Below are 15,699 nucleotides of genomic sequence, written 5' to 3'. Positions count from 1 at the left end.
GGGTAGGGTTCGGCAGCCTTGGATATGGTGGCACTGCCGTAACAGGGACCAGGGTTCAAAGCCTAACGGGACCACATAGATGGGAACCCTGATTGAGTGAGGCCGGTCAAGTGTAAGAGGAACACCAGAACAAGCATGAAGGTAAATTCCATCTACGGTCGGGAGACAGGAGGGCGCGGTGGGGGCCGTGGAGAAGGGCAAGCGCGTGCTCTAAGGGAGGCGGTCTCTACTCAGGGCCAGCTTGGCTTTGAAGCCAGGTAGCCACCGTGCAGAAGGTGGGCCCATGGTGGCCAGATCCTTGGATTTTCTAAGGAAAGCTGGAAATCTGTATCTTTATGTACAATCCCCTGGTTTTTAAATGTTGGCGCTTAGTCCAAATATTTTTTTAAGTACTGTGTGGGCCAAACAAAATATCTGCGGGCTACATGCAAGCCATGCAACACCAGTTGGCCACCCCTTTTCCAAGTACTAAAGCACACCACAACTCAATCCATCTGTAAGAAGTGGAAGGGGGACTTTAATCAATCTTGGGTTAGTTCATTTTTAGGCATTTAATAAAGCTGAGAACTCAAAAGACACCATCGACTTCCAGAAATCTATAAGAACCGGCTGCCGAACGTCGCAAAGGCATCTTCCACGTCGCCGGCTTATGCAACAGAACCTCCACTTTGCCCAGAGTTTTGGAAATTAACAACCAGGGAGTGTCCTTTCAGCTTTCTTGGGATAGTGGAACTAACAGGCTTCAGATGAAACCCATTTGCTGGTTTGCAGAATGCCCGGGACTGAAGTCCAAGCTGCCTGCAACAGACAATCCCGTCATAAAACCAAGTTGGGGTGCTCAAGGCCCGCCGTAAAATGACCAGGGAGCTCCTCATTTTGGTCGCTTTGCCAGAGATCTGATTTCACGGCTGTTTAAAGGGATGAGACAGACATCATCATCCCCAAACCTGAAAGTGGCAGGATCCATTGCTGAGGCTCACAACAGACTCCTCCTTCAAACGTGACTCCCGCTTTGTCTCGGACTCCACCTCGAGAAAGACTCTTGACGCCCTGGATGAGCAAACCAGGCCTCGGCCCTCGCTTTACACACACAGTCGCAGCTTGACCAGATCCCCGGATCAATAAAAAATTAAAGAGCTGTCAAAAATGCAGTGGAGGGCGGCCAGACAAATGGTTTCATCATTCCCCAAGAACAAAGCCCCTCTTTTTTCTCTCTCCGAAAGGGTGGAAAGTAAAAGAAAACTGGAGCTAAAATAAAGTTGAACTGGTCCAGGGCAAGAAGAGAGTCCAGAATTATACTTAAAGGCAACAAAAACCAAAACACACCCAAATCTCAAGTCTAGCGAAAGAAGGAAAACCATGGCCGCATCATAAAAGAGAGGGTTGTTTTCCTTTGTTTTTTTGTGGGTTTTTTCCCCCTGGGAAAACAAAGCTTTGCCATTTATCCAACATGGGTTTATCAATGGGCGAGAAGGTACGGAGTACAGAGAAAAATCTAGTATATAAGATTTGACTAACTGCCATCTACCTAATTCATAGCCTCAAATAACTAAATTGTTTCTCAAGTTCTACTTTTCTAGAAAGAAACAGGCTGCAGCTAGGGCTGATACTGGGAAGTGATATATATACTTAATATTTAAAATTCTGGATTACCTTGCATTATCATGGGATGAGTTAAGACCCATCACAACCTGCAGTCCTGCATGTAATGATGCTTAAAATCATCGCCCTGAGTCTCTGCACTGATCTGAAATTAGCAAGGTCTCTGGCTGGTCCAGCACACCACACCCACTGTGGCAGGGAAGTGAGTCTCAGCCCTTCTGCTCTGTGTTCTAGTAAGAACGAAAGTGCAGAGAAGGGCCTTTAAAATTTTTTATGAACGTTGACCTACCCATAAATCTTGCTTAACTTAGCACCTTCCTCCTTCACAAGGATATTCACTTGCTACTACAAGAGAATAGCCCCATTTGGAGGTGGACATTAAATGTAGCACAAATGACTCAGAGCAATGAAAAGTGCTGGTCACAGTGTATGATCGTGAGGCCACTGGACAACACAGGGGGACGCCTCTCTCGGTCCTCTTTCTTGGGAGCCATCTGCTCTTTGTGGGTCAGATGCTGCTCTGGAATGCGGGCTGGGTGGACAGCAAGTCTGGGAATGGACTTTCTTGTGGTTTGGTGGCTTCTGACCTCCAAATGCAAGCACACATTCCTTTGGAAACATCTGCTTTGCAGAATTCAAAAAGATGGCTGAGCATTTCTGGATCCAGAGTCAGCGGGAAGGTAGCTCTCTTGTATAAGTCAGCAATACAGAGCACACATGGTTTGGGAAGAAAGGACAGCTAAGTGGCACGGCTATAAATTTAAGGTTCTTAGAAGGGGAGGGGGACATGCCTGGGGACAGACACCTACATGCTGTTTACTCTCCCAGGGGAGGGACAGGGACCTGCTACCAGCTCAATCATGTGATCTTCAAACAGTGGCTCTTGCAGATGGTGTGGGCTCATTAGGAGGAAAGCAGAGTTCTCTGGATTCTGAAATTTTCTAATAAGACTAACTATCCTTCGCTGAATCAATAAGAGGTAGTCTGGTTAGATCCTGAGAATTCAGGCCAAGAGTCAGCCTTGCACCTCTTCCTCAAAGCCCAGCTCTGCCCCTTCCGCCTGATGGATGAGGAGGAGGAGGAGATTGCTGGGGGTGGGGAGGAAAAGCACATTGACAACTCCTGGGCTCGCCATGCATCCAGGCACTGGGTAAAGTGCCTTGTAAGGTGCTCTCATTTGCATTCTTACAGTAACCCTGAGAGTTGGGGACCATTATCATAAGTGACTTGCCTGAGGTTATAAAAGAGGGTGGTGGTGAGACCAGCTTGGAAGCCAGGCAGGACAACCACAGAAACTCTACGCCCAACAGGCCCAGGGCCGAGGCTGGACCCTGGAACCAGCCGTCTCATTCCTGAGAACAGGCTTCCATGTACCACGTGACAGGGTACAGGACAATCTGCATTGTTTGTAACAGCAAGTGACATCAAAGCTCCCATCCACAGGTGACCTGTGTGTATATTTTGCTACCTATTTTGGAAGAAAGGGGAAAAATAAGTATATATTCGCATCTGCCCATGATTACACACAGACGCTCTAAAACACGCATTCTCAAGGTGATGATATTATCCCCTGGGATTAAAAATTGGTTCTTTGGGCGGGGGAGGGGGGGGACTGAAAAAAATCTTACATATCACAACGCTGTGCAGCCCTGCCACGGGCCGACATAAACAGACGGACTGAGTGTCTGTCATATGGACATGTCATGGGGTGGCAATTGGGAAAAAATTAGTCTGAAAAGGCCCCTGGGTTGTGGGGGGAGTCACAATAATGAAAAATAGGTTGAGAAACACTGTTCTGGAAGGCTAGAGAAAAACCAGTATCAGACGGCAGACAAGACTTTTGCTGGGTATTTTTTTATATTGTTTTTGCCGAACCTATGAACATATTGCCTATATAAAATATGTTTAAAGTATAGTTTAAAATGAACATGGAAAAGAATGCTGGCAAAAGCCCTCAGCAGGGGCCTGGCACTTTGTTGGTGCCGATTACAGGTGGCCGTGTAAATCTAACTTGGCACTAGTGGTTTCTGGTGCACCACGTGGGCCCACACTGAGACACCCAAATCAGGCTGTCCAGGGGCCCACCGTCTCCGGCCGCTCAGCACCTTGCTCGGTTCCCATCGGAATGGAGAAGCCCCGACTTTCACCCTCTGGGAGCACCGGGAGGCCCCGCCCTCCCTGGGCCAACGCAGCACGGGCTCTCCGTGGGCTTCGCGTGCCTCAGCAAACAGGAACTGCTTTGTCACGGGCTTGCTGTGCCCTGCGGCCCCAGTGAAAGATCCCTGACCTGCTGGACAAAGTGGGGCCAGTCACAAAATGCTTTTCCATCCCTGGGCTCCTCTCTCTGCTTCCTCCGCTTTGGACGGTGTGTCTCTGCTCACTCCTTCCTTGCCTGTTACTCACGCAGAGACAAGTCCAGCTTCTGGGAAAGAACCTTGTCGAAGGGACACCCTTGACCCCTCTGCCAGTGGCACAACTAGCAAGACTTGGGCCTCTGGCCCACACTCCGTGGGGGAGCCCACAGCACCCCGGGGCAGAGGGCATCATCTCCCTTGTGCAGACACCTTAGGTCCCCGGGAGGAAGCCGGGGGTGGGTGCCTGAGGCCACGCCCTGCCTTTGCCCACACTTCTACCCACGTGGAAGAGGCAGGGTACCAGAGCGAGTGAGCCCATCTCAAAGACCAGAATAACCAAACTTTTTTCCTCCTATACAAATGTATTTTAAAAATGTAATAGAAGAAATCAAGGCCATTAAATTCATAAACAAATAAAAACAGCAGCTAAAATTCATCGAGGATTCCTTTGTGCCAAGCACAAGGCACATGACATGCATCAACTCACTTCATTCTCAGTGAAGGGAGGAACTATGACCATCTCCACTTTACAGATGGGGAAACTGAGGCACAAGGAGGCCAGTAACTCGCACAAGGTCACATCGTCCATGGTGGAGCCAGCGCTCAACGCTAGCACCTTAGGTCTGACGGAGACACACTGAGTAAGCACTGAGAATTGGGAACAAGGCAAAGGGTAGATAAAAACAAAACCAAACAGAAAAAAGAAAATGCATCGCGGCCGGCCATTACGTCACACACATCTACGCAGCCGGGCTGAATCTGCCTGGCTGCCCAAGGCAGTCGCCTCCCTGGAGGAGGCGGTGTGCTCAGCTCTTCCAAGTGCACCCCTCTGCCTAGGGTAGAGAGAAAGCTACTCTTGCCAGCTGACCTTCGTGTGTGAAGTGACACTTGGGACTGTTTTTGCCCCAAGGGGAACAGACATCCAGACTGCTGCTTTGCTGCCTGAAAACCCGTCCCTGGGAGTTGCAGATCAGGTCTTTCTCCAGGGATTTTCCCCTATTTTTCACGTTCTTGTCAAACAGACAAGGCCAAAAGGTTTAAGTGGCCAAAATAAAGTAACACTATAGAGGACACCACAGGAACACTGTGGGAGGAAGCAGGGCTACGAACATCATCGTATCGTATCACTAAGGTGTAAAGATTAATTGCTTAACAGCTTTTATGTCCTTTGCTGGCAACCCCGAGTTCAGCTCTTAACGCATCTTTAGCCATTTGGGGAGCATCTAAAGCAGGAGATAACAGTCTTCATGGGTGAGAAAACAGAGGCTTTGAGAGTTTAAGTAGCTGATCCTAGCACGGATCGGGGCAGGTGACACCCAGACATCTTGCTCCCCTGAGCCTGTGGTTCAGATCCCTCGTAACTGGACACGCGCATGAGCCATGAGGGCTGGACCCAAGCTCGGAAGATAGAAAAGGAACAACACTTAAAACAAACTGGCACAACCACTTTAGAATACCGTCTGGCAGGAGCTCTACTCCTGACCACACACTCAACAGAAATTTGTTCTATGGGCACCAAAAGAAGAGCTCAAGAAAGCTCACAAAGCTTTATTGGTAAAACTGGAAACAACCCAAATGTCCATCCACAGGAACACAGATAAAGAGACTGTAGGATATTCCTTCAATGGAATAATCCACTACATGGAAATGAATGAACCTCACCCACACCCAACAATATGGACGAACCTTACAAACTTGTGGTTGATGCAAAGAGGCCAGACACAAAAGGGCACCACGGTATGACTCGTGTTTGTACAAAAAGGCAAAATGAATCTCTGGGGTTAGAAGGCAGGATAGTGGTCACCTTTGTGGCAAGGACAGAAGGACACAGGGGGCTTCTGGGGTGACCCAGGTGGTAATTACGTGGTGATCCACTTGTGAAATACAGAGTGCACTACTGAATTCCGAATGTGCATATGTTTCAGTACTTAAATATAGAGAAAAACACTCGAAGTCACTCTATCGATATATTTCAATAAATAATTTTTAAGCACTTTGCATGAAGAATAGAGCAGGAGCAGATTTACAAACGAGCAGACTGGTGCGTGCTTCTCCCGCACCCGTCAGCGACCTGTCACCTACACACACACATCTGCTGTCCTCGCAAGCCACCGGCAGGGGCTGCAGCCATCAGTGAGACCACATCCTTTCTCCCCTGGATGCTTCCAGAACGGGGTCAAAGATCCCCTGCCCCTCCCTCCATGGTCCTCTCATCTGTGGCTGTCTCGGGGCTGCCAGGGTGAGCTCGCCACCCTGAGGCCATGGTGGATTTGGTGGTGAGAGGCCCCCAGCGAACTCTGAACGTGGCTGAGGATGTGTCACCAAAGGCCCTTGGTGAAAGTCACGTCCGAGCCCACTTTCCCCAACACCTCTCGCGCTCGCCCGTGCCCTGGGCAGTGAGACGCGCCGCCGCCCTTCGTTCTATGCCACGGAAGTGGTAAGAACTACTTGCGTACTAATCACATTTTGGCAACTGTAGTTACATTTTAAATAACCACACTTGTGAAAGGGCACACACAGGCACACCTACTGTAAAATGCGCCGCCCTCCACCATGTTCCTGCCATGGGAGTCACTCCCCCTAGAGCTGGCTTTGTCTAAAACAAAGGAAACCTCTTGCTGTCCTAAAACAGCAAATTAACTCGTCTCCATTCTTCCAATTCCTGCCTCCCTACAGTCCATGTTCCAAAGGCAGCCCCACAGGGATCCTTCCAGAAAACAAACCACACCGCACTGCTGCTGAAAACCTGCCAGTGCTAGGCCACCTCTGTGACCTCACGGCCTCTGCCACCTGCTGTTCCCTCTCCCTGAAACACCCTTCTTGCAGATCTTCCCGAGGCTGGCTCCATCCCTGATCCGAGGGAGCTAACACTGCTCCCACCTGGCCACCCTCTAGCTCCTGACCTCGCGGAATGTCCCGCGTGGCTTTCATCACTGTCTGAAATCCGCTTGCTTACTTATTGCCTTACATGCTCACTCTTGGACCCAAAACACGCTCCATGAGAGCAAGGATTCTGTTTGGTTTGTTTACTGATGTATCCGTAAGTCCCAGAACAGTGTCCAGCACTGAGCAGGCAGCCAGAAAATACTTATGGGTGAGACATAGGGAGGCTGGGAGGGGATGGGGAAGGAAGGTCAAGGAGAGGTCAAGGGTCAAGGGCAGAGAGGGATGGAGGGACAAGGGGAGGGTTAAGGACAGGGAGGGCTGGGGAGCAGAGAAGGGTGCAGTGAGGCAGAATTTGGTCACAGGATCAACTATAGCCAGGAGCGGCTGGTGCTGACCAGGTACAACCTGGGGCATCAGAACGAGAGACTAGTCGCAGAAGGGGGACGGGAGAGCAGAGAGAAGACAAGAAACAGCGTGCAAATCCCATTCCCAAAGAACTGTAAGAAAGTGCCTGAGTTGGGGCAGACGCAGCAACATGAGGCTTGGGGATGGGGACGCGCCGTGCCCTGGAATAGCACTTATTTTGCTATTTCCAAGAGACTTTTTGAAAATGGCTCAAGTCCTTGGAGTGGAAAGCAGCAGCAGCAGTTTGGAGTTCCAAGACAGAACGGGGCGAGCCAGACGGCGTCTGTGTACAGGAATGCAGGCGGGGAAGGGCCGAGAAGAAGCACAGCACTCGGGACAGAGCGGGATGGGATGCCCTGACCACTGGCCAAGGTGCAGGAACCGATAACCAGGTGCTGGGGGCTGCCTGGGGCCCAGGGCCAACTTCAAAGAGGATTTGTTTGCACTTGTGCAAGACAGGGAAGGACCCACGTCCACCAGTGACCGCTTCCCTTTCCAGCCACAGAACTTTCCCTCGACCCTCGAAACACATAAGCCGAGTTCTCACGAAGTTTCCAAGGAAAGCCTACTTTGGCAAAATCCCAAGGCAAATAAATATATGGCATAATCAGAAATGCCCTGACGCCAGAGCTTAGCATGGGCTTCGGGCAGCCAAACGTGCATCGTCGGGGAGAGACCCCCTTGGAATAATAAATGAAAGGGACGGAAAAGGATCTTAAAAACCCAGGACATTTCCCAACCAGTCACAGAGAAACGAACCAGGGCTGTTCCAGTTTACTTGTCAGTAACAAACACAAGACAACACAGCAAGAAGACTGAATCCCACATCCACAGAGCTGACAGTGGCACGTGTGCAGATGTTCCGTGGATGCACAAGCCAGAAGGCCCCTTGGGGGATCTGACATCCCAGTAGTGGGGGACAGAGCTGTACCCACATCTTCTAGGTGGCTACAGTGGTGATGCAGTTTGGGGTGTACCACTGGGCACTACAGGCCATGAGGGGACATCCCCATCGGACCAAGCCTTGGGGATGAGCCCAGTCGAGCACTGAACACTAACCATCAGCACAACGCTGCCTTTTGGGGGCCACACGGGTAGAAATTATTCTACTGCCCCATCATGGACATGAAGCCCAAGAATTGAGAAGCCTGAACATGGCATATGGGACGGGGCGGTGCGGGGCTCTAGAACTAAGTTTCCTTTATGTTATTTCTGCCAAATACTGGGAAAGCGGCCAGCGCTGTTGCACCCCCAGGCTCCCCCAGCATAGACTGCAGTAAAACACAACGGGAACAGCGCCCCCTGGAGGGTGCAACAGCGCACTCTCCTGTCTGGGATCGAGTCATTCTGGGAAGTACTACCCTCCCTCGGGTTAGAGATTTATAATGTCCACTAGCACCGTAAAGGCTCTGAGAAGTCCTGCGACAATTTTTTTAAAAACTTGGTGTAATCCAGTTTTTTATTTTTTTTATTTTTATTTTTATTTTTTTTTACCTTTTTAAGCCATAGAACCCTCCCTTTCAGAGAACAGCTCCTAAAATCCCACGGGCTGGGGTCCTGAAGAATGTACTTAAACTTCACCACGCTCAGTTCTCTGAGACATTCTTAGAGCTGACTCATGTTTTGACCCCACCCAGAGCTCACTGTCACCACAACTTTGAACGTGCCTGTGTTCAGAAAGGGCTCCAGGAGCCCAAGAGGTCTCCACGCTCGGCTGCTTTCTCCGTAATCTAAGCTTCTGTGGAAACAGCGAACACATCTGTGGGTCTGGGGCTGCGGCGGACGGTCGTGACCACCTCGGGCCACTTGGACATTGGTTCTCTAACCAGGGCACTCATGGTCCACCTTTAGCACAGGGTGAGGGGCGGGGCGGGAGGCGCCAGAGCATTTCTTGCTCTGGAGACCAAACCGGGCCGGGCGGAGTCAGCTGGGGAGAGCTGTCTGCCCCTGCGCCGGCGCTCATTTATTTATAAAGCACCTCGCCTCTAATGCCACGCCCAAGCCCTCACGTGGACAGGAGTCCGGTTACAGCCACGTTTCACTGCTCCGCCGCCACCGGGCATTCTGCAGTAGCTAGTTCTCTATGTGATGACCCCCTTTAAAACAAGCACCAGTGCTTTATCTTAGCCATTCTGGATGTAAGTTGTTTGAGGATGGACTGCATGAACATGCAGCTCTCCCTTTTGAAACACAGCAGTGACCCCAACTCAACCTGTGTTGGATTATTCAGGATCAGACAGATCAATTATTTACACAACGATGCCCTGAGGGCAGCCTTGTAAGGGGCAGGATGGCCCTAGTAAGTGGCCCCAGAGATCATTGCCTGATGAGTTTAGGGGACATTTCTGATTGACAGTCTCACCTGAGAGAGGGCACGGAAATTACCAGAAGTCGCAGAATCCCCAGATAACCTGGCTCGTCAAGATTTTGTGTAAAGTAAAAATCAACAGTCTCTGAGAAAGCAGCGAGGGATTTTCCTGGCACTGAAGGGTCTGAAACCTCGTACCTGGTCTTTATGCAACGTACCGTGGCTGTTGTGAAGCTTTTGCCTTACTTCCTACTCCTTGGCTGGGTTCCTGAGAGTAAATTTTCCTAAATCATCAAGATTTCAGGGTATATCAGATGTTACTGCCCGTAAAATGTGAGGTTGGAGCTGGCAATAACCACCAGAGATTTAGGTTTTCCTTCTCCTCCTAAGAAACCAACCTCCTGTTTTCTGTTTCCTGCCTGCCCCGCCCTCTCTGACCTTCAGCTGCACTTGGCTGGTCCCAGGTGAGTCTTAGCAACACAACTGGTCCTTCCTCCCTGAGCTCCCAGACCAACGCCACATCACAGCTGCTCACCAAGCCCACCCTCCGGCCCGGCCCTCTGCCAGCAAACCCGGGCACCTACAGACGCACACAAAGCCCCCTCTGCGTCCTTCCCCTGGCCCGAGCACCCCATCAGCTGGGCTCAGCACAGCGGAAGCCCACTGTTCCCTCCCATCAATGTGCGACTCTGTTCCGCCAGCCCGTGGCGGGGGAGCGCCCGCAGCCCGCCCGCAAGCGCTTCTGATGGAGCCACTTTTCAATGAGCCGCCTTCTTCCCTTTCTCCGTCCCCCTCTCCCATATACACAAAAGAGGGCTAATAAAGTGGGGTTTTTCTGTACAGGAATGAAAGGAGGTTAGCTTTGCTTCCTTTCTGTTTTCTTGGCCTTGGTCTAAATCTGGCAATCGTCAAGCAAGTGGAAGCACTGAAACGGACCCAGTTCATGACCTGGGAGACACTGCCGTGGCCACAATCGCCCTCGTTTGCTTTTTTTTACTGGGGTGGCTGTAGGGACGGCATCGAAAACTGTTACTGCTCACCCCCGAAACTCCTGCTGGGAAATAATTCTTGCACAGAGCTGGGGGAGGCCCTCGGGGTCAGCTTCAACTCCCTTAAATTAAAATGGGGACACTAAGGCCCAGGGAGGCTAAGGAATCCACCCCAGGCCATACAGTGATCGTCCCTGGGGGATGATGCATCAGGGACCCATCCTCATAGCACTGAGAAAATTCAGCATCTTACCGTCATCCAAGTAGGTCTGGTCCAAGTTCTGCTCCTGTTTAATTGTCACTCCTGCAGGTAATACTTCCTTTTGGTCACTGACCGGGGGTCCGTTTTTGGCGGCTCTTTGGCTGGTGGCGTTCTGCTGCTGAATGACTGTGGGGTAGGAACCCGGGCTCAGCCTCTGCCCTTGACTGACCGGGGGCGGACCGGGCCTGGGGGTGCCGGGCGCGAAGTTCTCGCAGTACATGATGTGCTGGAACTCCTGGTGGCTTCCGCAGCGCAGCTGCTGGTTGGTGGGCGAGTAGTGGATCACGGGCGAGGCCTGCTGGCTGGCTGGAGAGGAGGGCAGCAGGGCCGAGCCCTGGCCCTGGGAGCCGGCGTGCACCAGCACAGAGCGGTGGGCGTCCGCGAGGGACAGGGGCGCGGCCATGAGGGCCGGCTGCTGGTAGCCCAACAGGCTGGGGCTCAGGCTCTTGCTCCGCTGGTAGAGGACGGCCGCCGGGTTCTGCTGCTGGTAGCGGGCGTCAGGGGATGAGAGCCCTGAGCGGAATTGCTGGCAGGGAGCCATGGTGGCCACAAGGCAGGAGGGGGACTCGGCCACCATCGGGTGCTGTGGGTAATAAGGCTGACTCCCCGGGCCCCCGTGGGCAGGGCTGCAGATCAGAGTGGGGTCGTACTCGTCGGTGGGCTCCGTCTTTATGGCTGGGACTGCGAAGAGAGAGAAGCACACGGGCGCACATGTCGCAGTGAGCCAGGGACGTGCACAGAGCGTTCACACACAGCGGCGGGCTTTGGGGGTCCAAATGGGCGGGACCAAACAGCTGGGCCCTGTCACTTACTAGCCTTGGGCAAAAGGATCCCCGTGCAACTGTCTTAGGTCTGAAATGTCACCCTGGCGATGCTCATCTTGAATTAGGGGTTTTCCAGCATTGGAAGGTGGCTGGCAGGGCTGAGTCAGCCCTGGGTCGCTGCAGCCTATTTCTCCGAGGTGAGAGCTCAGAGGAGGAAGTTTGATTTGAGACCGTACCTCCCACCTCTCCCTTCCCTGGCAGCTCTCATCGCCTGTCCCCGCGTGTTTCCATTACGCCACTCGCCCCCTTCCGAAATACTGCATATGTTTTATGTGCTTGTTTGCTATTTATAACACCCACCCTCAGAAGGTCAGTTTCTTCTAAAGGGAGGACTTTTGTCTGGTTTTTGGTCCTCTGGGACCAAAACAGCACCTGGTACGTAATGGGCACTCAAATATTTTCCAGACAAAAGAATGACCAAGTAGTGTCTGTCCCCTTCCTCGGTTCTGTCGTACTGTGGGGGAACGAGAACTTCTGGCTCAGGCCTCAGTTTCCCTATCTGTTACCTGGCGGTAACAATCATACCCTCTGTGGTTGTTGGGAGGATTAAATAAGATGCGTGTACAAAGCACTTAGCACAGTGACTGGCATACAGTAAGTGCTCAATGTTTGCTGTTGCTGTTATTATTATCTTACTGTCATTATTGCTACTACTGTTCATGTGCTCACTGTTGCCGTTCCTCTCTCCCCCCCCAGCACCAGTCACTAAAATGGGTCCTTCCCCAATATCTTCAATAAGGCGTTACTGGCCCCAGGAGCTGAGGAATGAATTTCCTACTCACTGGAGTAAGTGAATCGGCAGCAGGACTATAACCGAGGGCACAGGGGCTCCAAGTGCTGGGCGTCGGAGGAGGCAAGGAGGCCTAGCAGGTCGGACTCCAACCACAGAAATCATTTCTTGAGATGGCATTCGAACCGAAGGCCATCATCTCAGTCCCTGGACCGGCCAAGGGACGGAGGGCTTGCTTGGGCTCGGTTAGACAAGCAACGAAGGCCAAGCCACCGATGAGGGGACGGTGCACCACAAAACGTAACTGAAAACCCCTCTGTTCACAGGGATCCTGGAGCAGCGGTCTAGAGCTCTCTCAGCAATTTCCTCCTAGTTTTGGGTCCTGTTAGGCCTGAGTGACCCGACCACTGCCCCCGACAGCGTGTGTGTTACGTAAGGGCCAGCATGGTGGCGCCCTCGCAGGGGCCAACACAGCCTGCGGACAGACGCACTCCCCTGAAGCCAAGCCCACCAGGGCCAGGCCACCCAGACGTCCCCTCGGTTCAATGCTCCCAGCAGCCCACAGGCTCCGTGTGAAACTGTCATAGGATGGAAATTATACCCTGGGTGCTGTTCTCGAATTACAGCTTTCCAATTTGGAAAGGTGGCCAGCAAGTCTTTCTCAGCCCGGGAAGTCTGTCGTCTATTTCCCAAGGGAGCACTCAAAGAAGCATTTTTTAACTTAAAATTATACCTCCCCCTGGCTATTCCTGTCTACCTTTTCTGCAGCCCTAGTCATAATCCAATATATCGATAATATCAGTACTATTCCCTCTGCTAGAGTGTCAGTTCCCTGTGGGCAGGGATTTTCAACCTGTTGTGTTCACTGCCATGTCTACAAGCCAAGAACAGGGCCTGGCACTCAAATATTATCCGGACAAATGAATGAATGAAAAATGGTACTCATCACCCTTCTTGGGGCTATGTGACTTTTCGAGAATGAGACCTCCAGGCTGTTATCCACCCACTCACTCCACCTGGCCACCAGTTGCCCCACTGTGGAGTCAACGGAAGATTCTGCAGGTTTGGGGGTGTAGCCACTTTTTACTCCCAAGATGATCAAACCTAAGACAGGGACGGGAGTCACCTGCTTAGTGGCTTAACATTCTGTTTTTGTACCTACCTACACATGCCTTTCTCCTATCCCCCCGTCCCACAGAGGAAAATATTAATGGTAATAACAATAGCTAATATCATTGACATCAGCTTGCTATGCACTGTGCTGAGTATTTTATGTGCATTTCTCTATCTCTTAAAAAGAAGATGCCATAGGACAGATGAGGAAACTGAGGCTCAGAGAGATCAAGTCACCTGCCCAAGGGCGCCCCGCTAGGAGCAGACCTCGGGAGTCCTAAGCCCCACACCCAGGCCGCCTCTCAGCATCAAAGAGGCAGTCAGGGAAACCCCGTACCTGGGTGGTAGGTAAAGTGCTGAGGCTGACTTCGTTTTCTTTTCCCGTTGATGACGTAGAAGTTCACCTTCACGGACGTGCGGATGTGCTTGTTCCGATATTCAGGGATCTCAACGAAAAGCATGTTCTGGAAAGAAGGAGTTGTCATGAACTTAACTGCAGTCGTGTCCAGATTCCTACTCAGACCCTGAGCACATTCAGTCAGCCCGTCTAGCGGGAATCTTGACACATTCCACAGGTTTAGAGGTGAAATTCGATTTACGGGGAATTTAACTTTTCGGCGACAGCAAGGCAAGCCGCCCTGTCAAAGTTTTTAAGATGTCACAGTTACAAATCAGAGGGCCTGGGGCTCCGTAAATGTTTAATTCACTCGTCAATTCGATATGCACTTATGGAGCACCTGTGAGATCCTTAACACGGGGACTGCGATGAAGGAAGGAAGAAAAGAGGGACAGAGAGCAGGGAGGAAGGAACGGTGACAGGCGTCCTGTGCGTGTGCTTACAGGCTGGCTCTTGTCTTTGTCCACCGTGGCTTCCATCTCCCAAATTTGCTGCCCATCTGGAAAAATTAAAAAATGACACACTTTGAAGGAACTATTAGAAACCAAAGATATAAGGACAAAAACTCACCAACTTGTATTTATCTCGGCTTACGTGTTACATCATTTCAGTAAGGTCTGTATGAGCATATATGGGCACGTGTATATTTATATTGTTTATATTTGCATATAGATGAATATTTCTTTTCCCCAAAGGAAGGCATGTTGACAGTAGAAAACTAAGCAACAATGGAAAAACAAGAAAAAAACAGAAATTGCCTGGAATTCTACCATCGTTATCCTTTTTCTCTGTGTCTGAATGTCTACGTATCTTTCTTTCTTAAAAAAAAAAAAAGTTATCGTTGTACATTACACTTTATTATATGCTTTGTTCAACCAAAGGCCATTTCCAAAAGGTCCTGCCTGTGCCAAGACTGCTACCGGGGTCCTGTTACGGGGTCCCTGACGATCTCAGACGTGCCTTCTCAATTGTCTGAGAACACTGGCGGCTTAAATATTCTACCCTAAGTCTGGAGGGAGCCCCGTCTCTTAGCCGGCGTCCTGGCTCATGAGTCAGTGGAGAGCAGGGAAACACAGGAGCTCACCCTCCACCTTTCCGTCCACAGCCAGCCTGGATCTCGTGTGAGTCATGACAACAACGGATGAAAAGGTTTTGCTCGATAGTAAACTCTCCTTCCCGGGAGCAGAGCACTATTTCCCCAGTCTGGGGCCAAGAATTTGGGCCAAATAAAACTCCACATTTGCAAATAATTGATTTCTCTAGTTGACCACCTACACTGGCCATTGGGTAGTTTTCAGCTGAAACAAATCATTTCCACAAGTATTTCCAGGGTGTTTGTGGAACACGGATTCTGAAAGATATTAAATGGTTTTATGAAAAGGGGAAAATTCTACAAGCTAATGAGTCTTTGGAAATTGCTGAGTCAAAGTCAAATGGGTTTCTTTACTGCAGGACTTCTCAGAGGCTTTAATATGCATACGAGCAGAATAACCCTGCAAAGGCAGGCTAGAGTGTGTAGCATGTTCCAGCATTTGACCAAAGAACCCCTCCCTGCTTTTTAAGCACAGCTATTAACTGTGCTTAGATTGGAACCCATATAATCTTTTTTTTTTTTTTTTGAAACAAAGCCTCACTCTGTCACCCAGGCTAGATTGCAGTGGCATCATCATAGCTCACTGAAACCTCAAATTCCTGGGCTCAAGTGATCCTCCTGTCTCAGCCTCCGCAGTAGCTGGGGTTATAGGCACGCACCGCCTACCACACCCAGCTAATTTTTCTATTTTTCATAGAGAAAATCTTGCTCTTGCTCAGACTGGTCTTGAACTCCT

At 50.7% G+C, this 15,699-nt stretch overlaps 1 protein-coding gene across 5 annotated transcripts in view; it reads right to left on the bottom strand.

Annotated features, from left to right (window-relative positions):
- Positions 1-15,699, bottom strand: part of NFATC2 (nuclear factor of activated T-cells, cytoplasmic, calcineurin-dependent 2) — a 149,126-nt gene that overhangs the window by 28,132 nt on the left and 105,295 nt on the right. For all 5 annotated transcript variants that reach the window (XM_012656910.1, XM_012656909.1, XM_012656911.1 and 2 more), the window contains exons 7-9: positions 14,314-14,369; positions 13,811-13,937; positions 10,798-11,487 (exon numbers count right to left, since the gene is read on the bottom strand). In XM_012656910.1, coding sequence (XP_012512364.1) covers positions 10,798-11,487; positions 13,811-13,937; positions 14,314-14,369 — 873 coding nt within the window. The remainder of the gene's footprint in view (positions 1-10,797; positions 11,488-13,810; positions 13,938-14,313; positions 14,370-15,699) is intronic.

Source organism: Propithecus coquereli, unplaced genomic scaffold (genome assembly GCF_000956105.1).
Source record: "Propithecus coquereli isolate 6110/MARCELLA unplaced genomic scaffold, Pcoq_1.0 Scaffold527, whole genome shotgun sequence".
Lineage (NCBI taxonomy): Eukaryota > Metazoa > Chordata > Mammalia > Primates > Indriidae > Propithecus > Propithecus coquereli.
The sequence above is the reverse complement of the archived record's forward strand: the minus strand, read 5'-3'. Positions and strand labels throughout refer to the sequence as shown.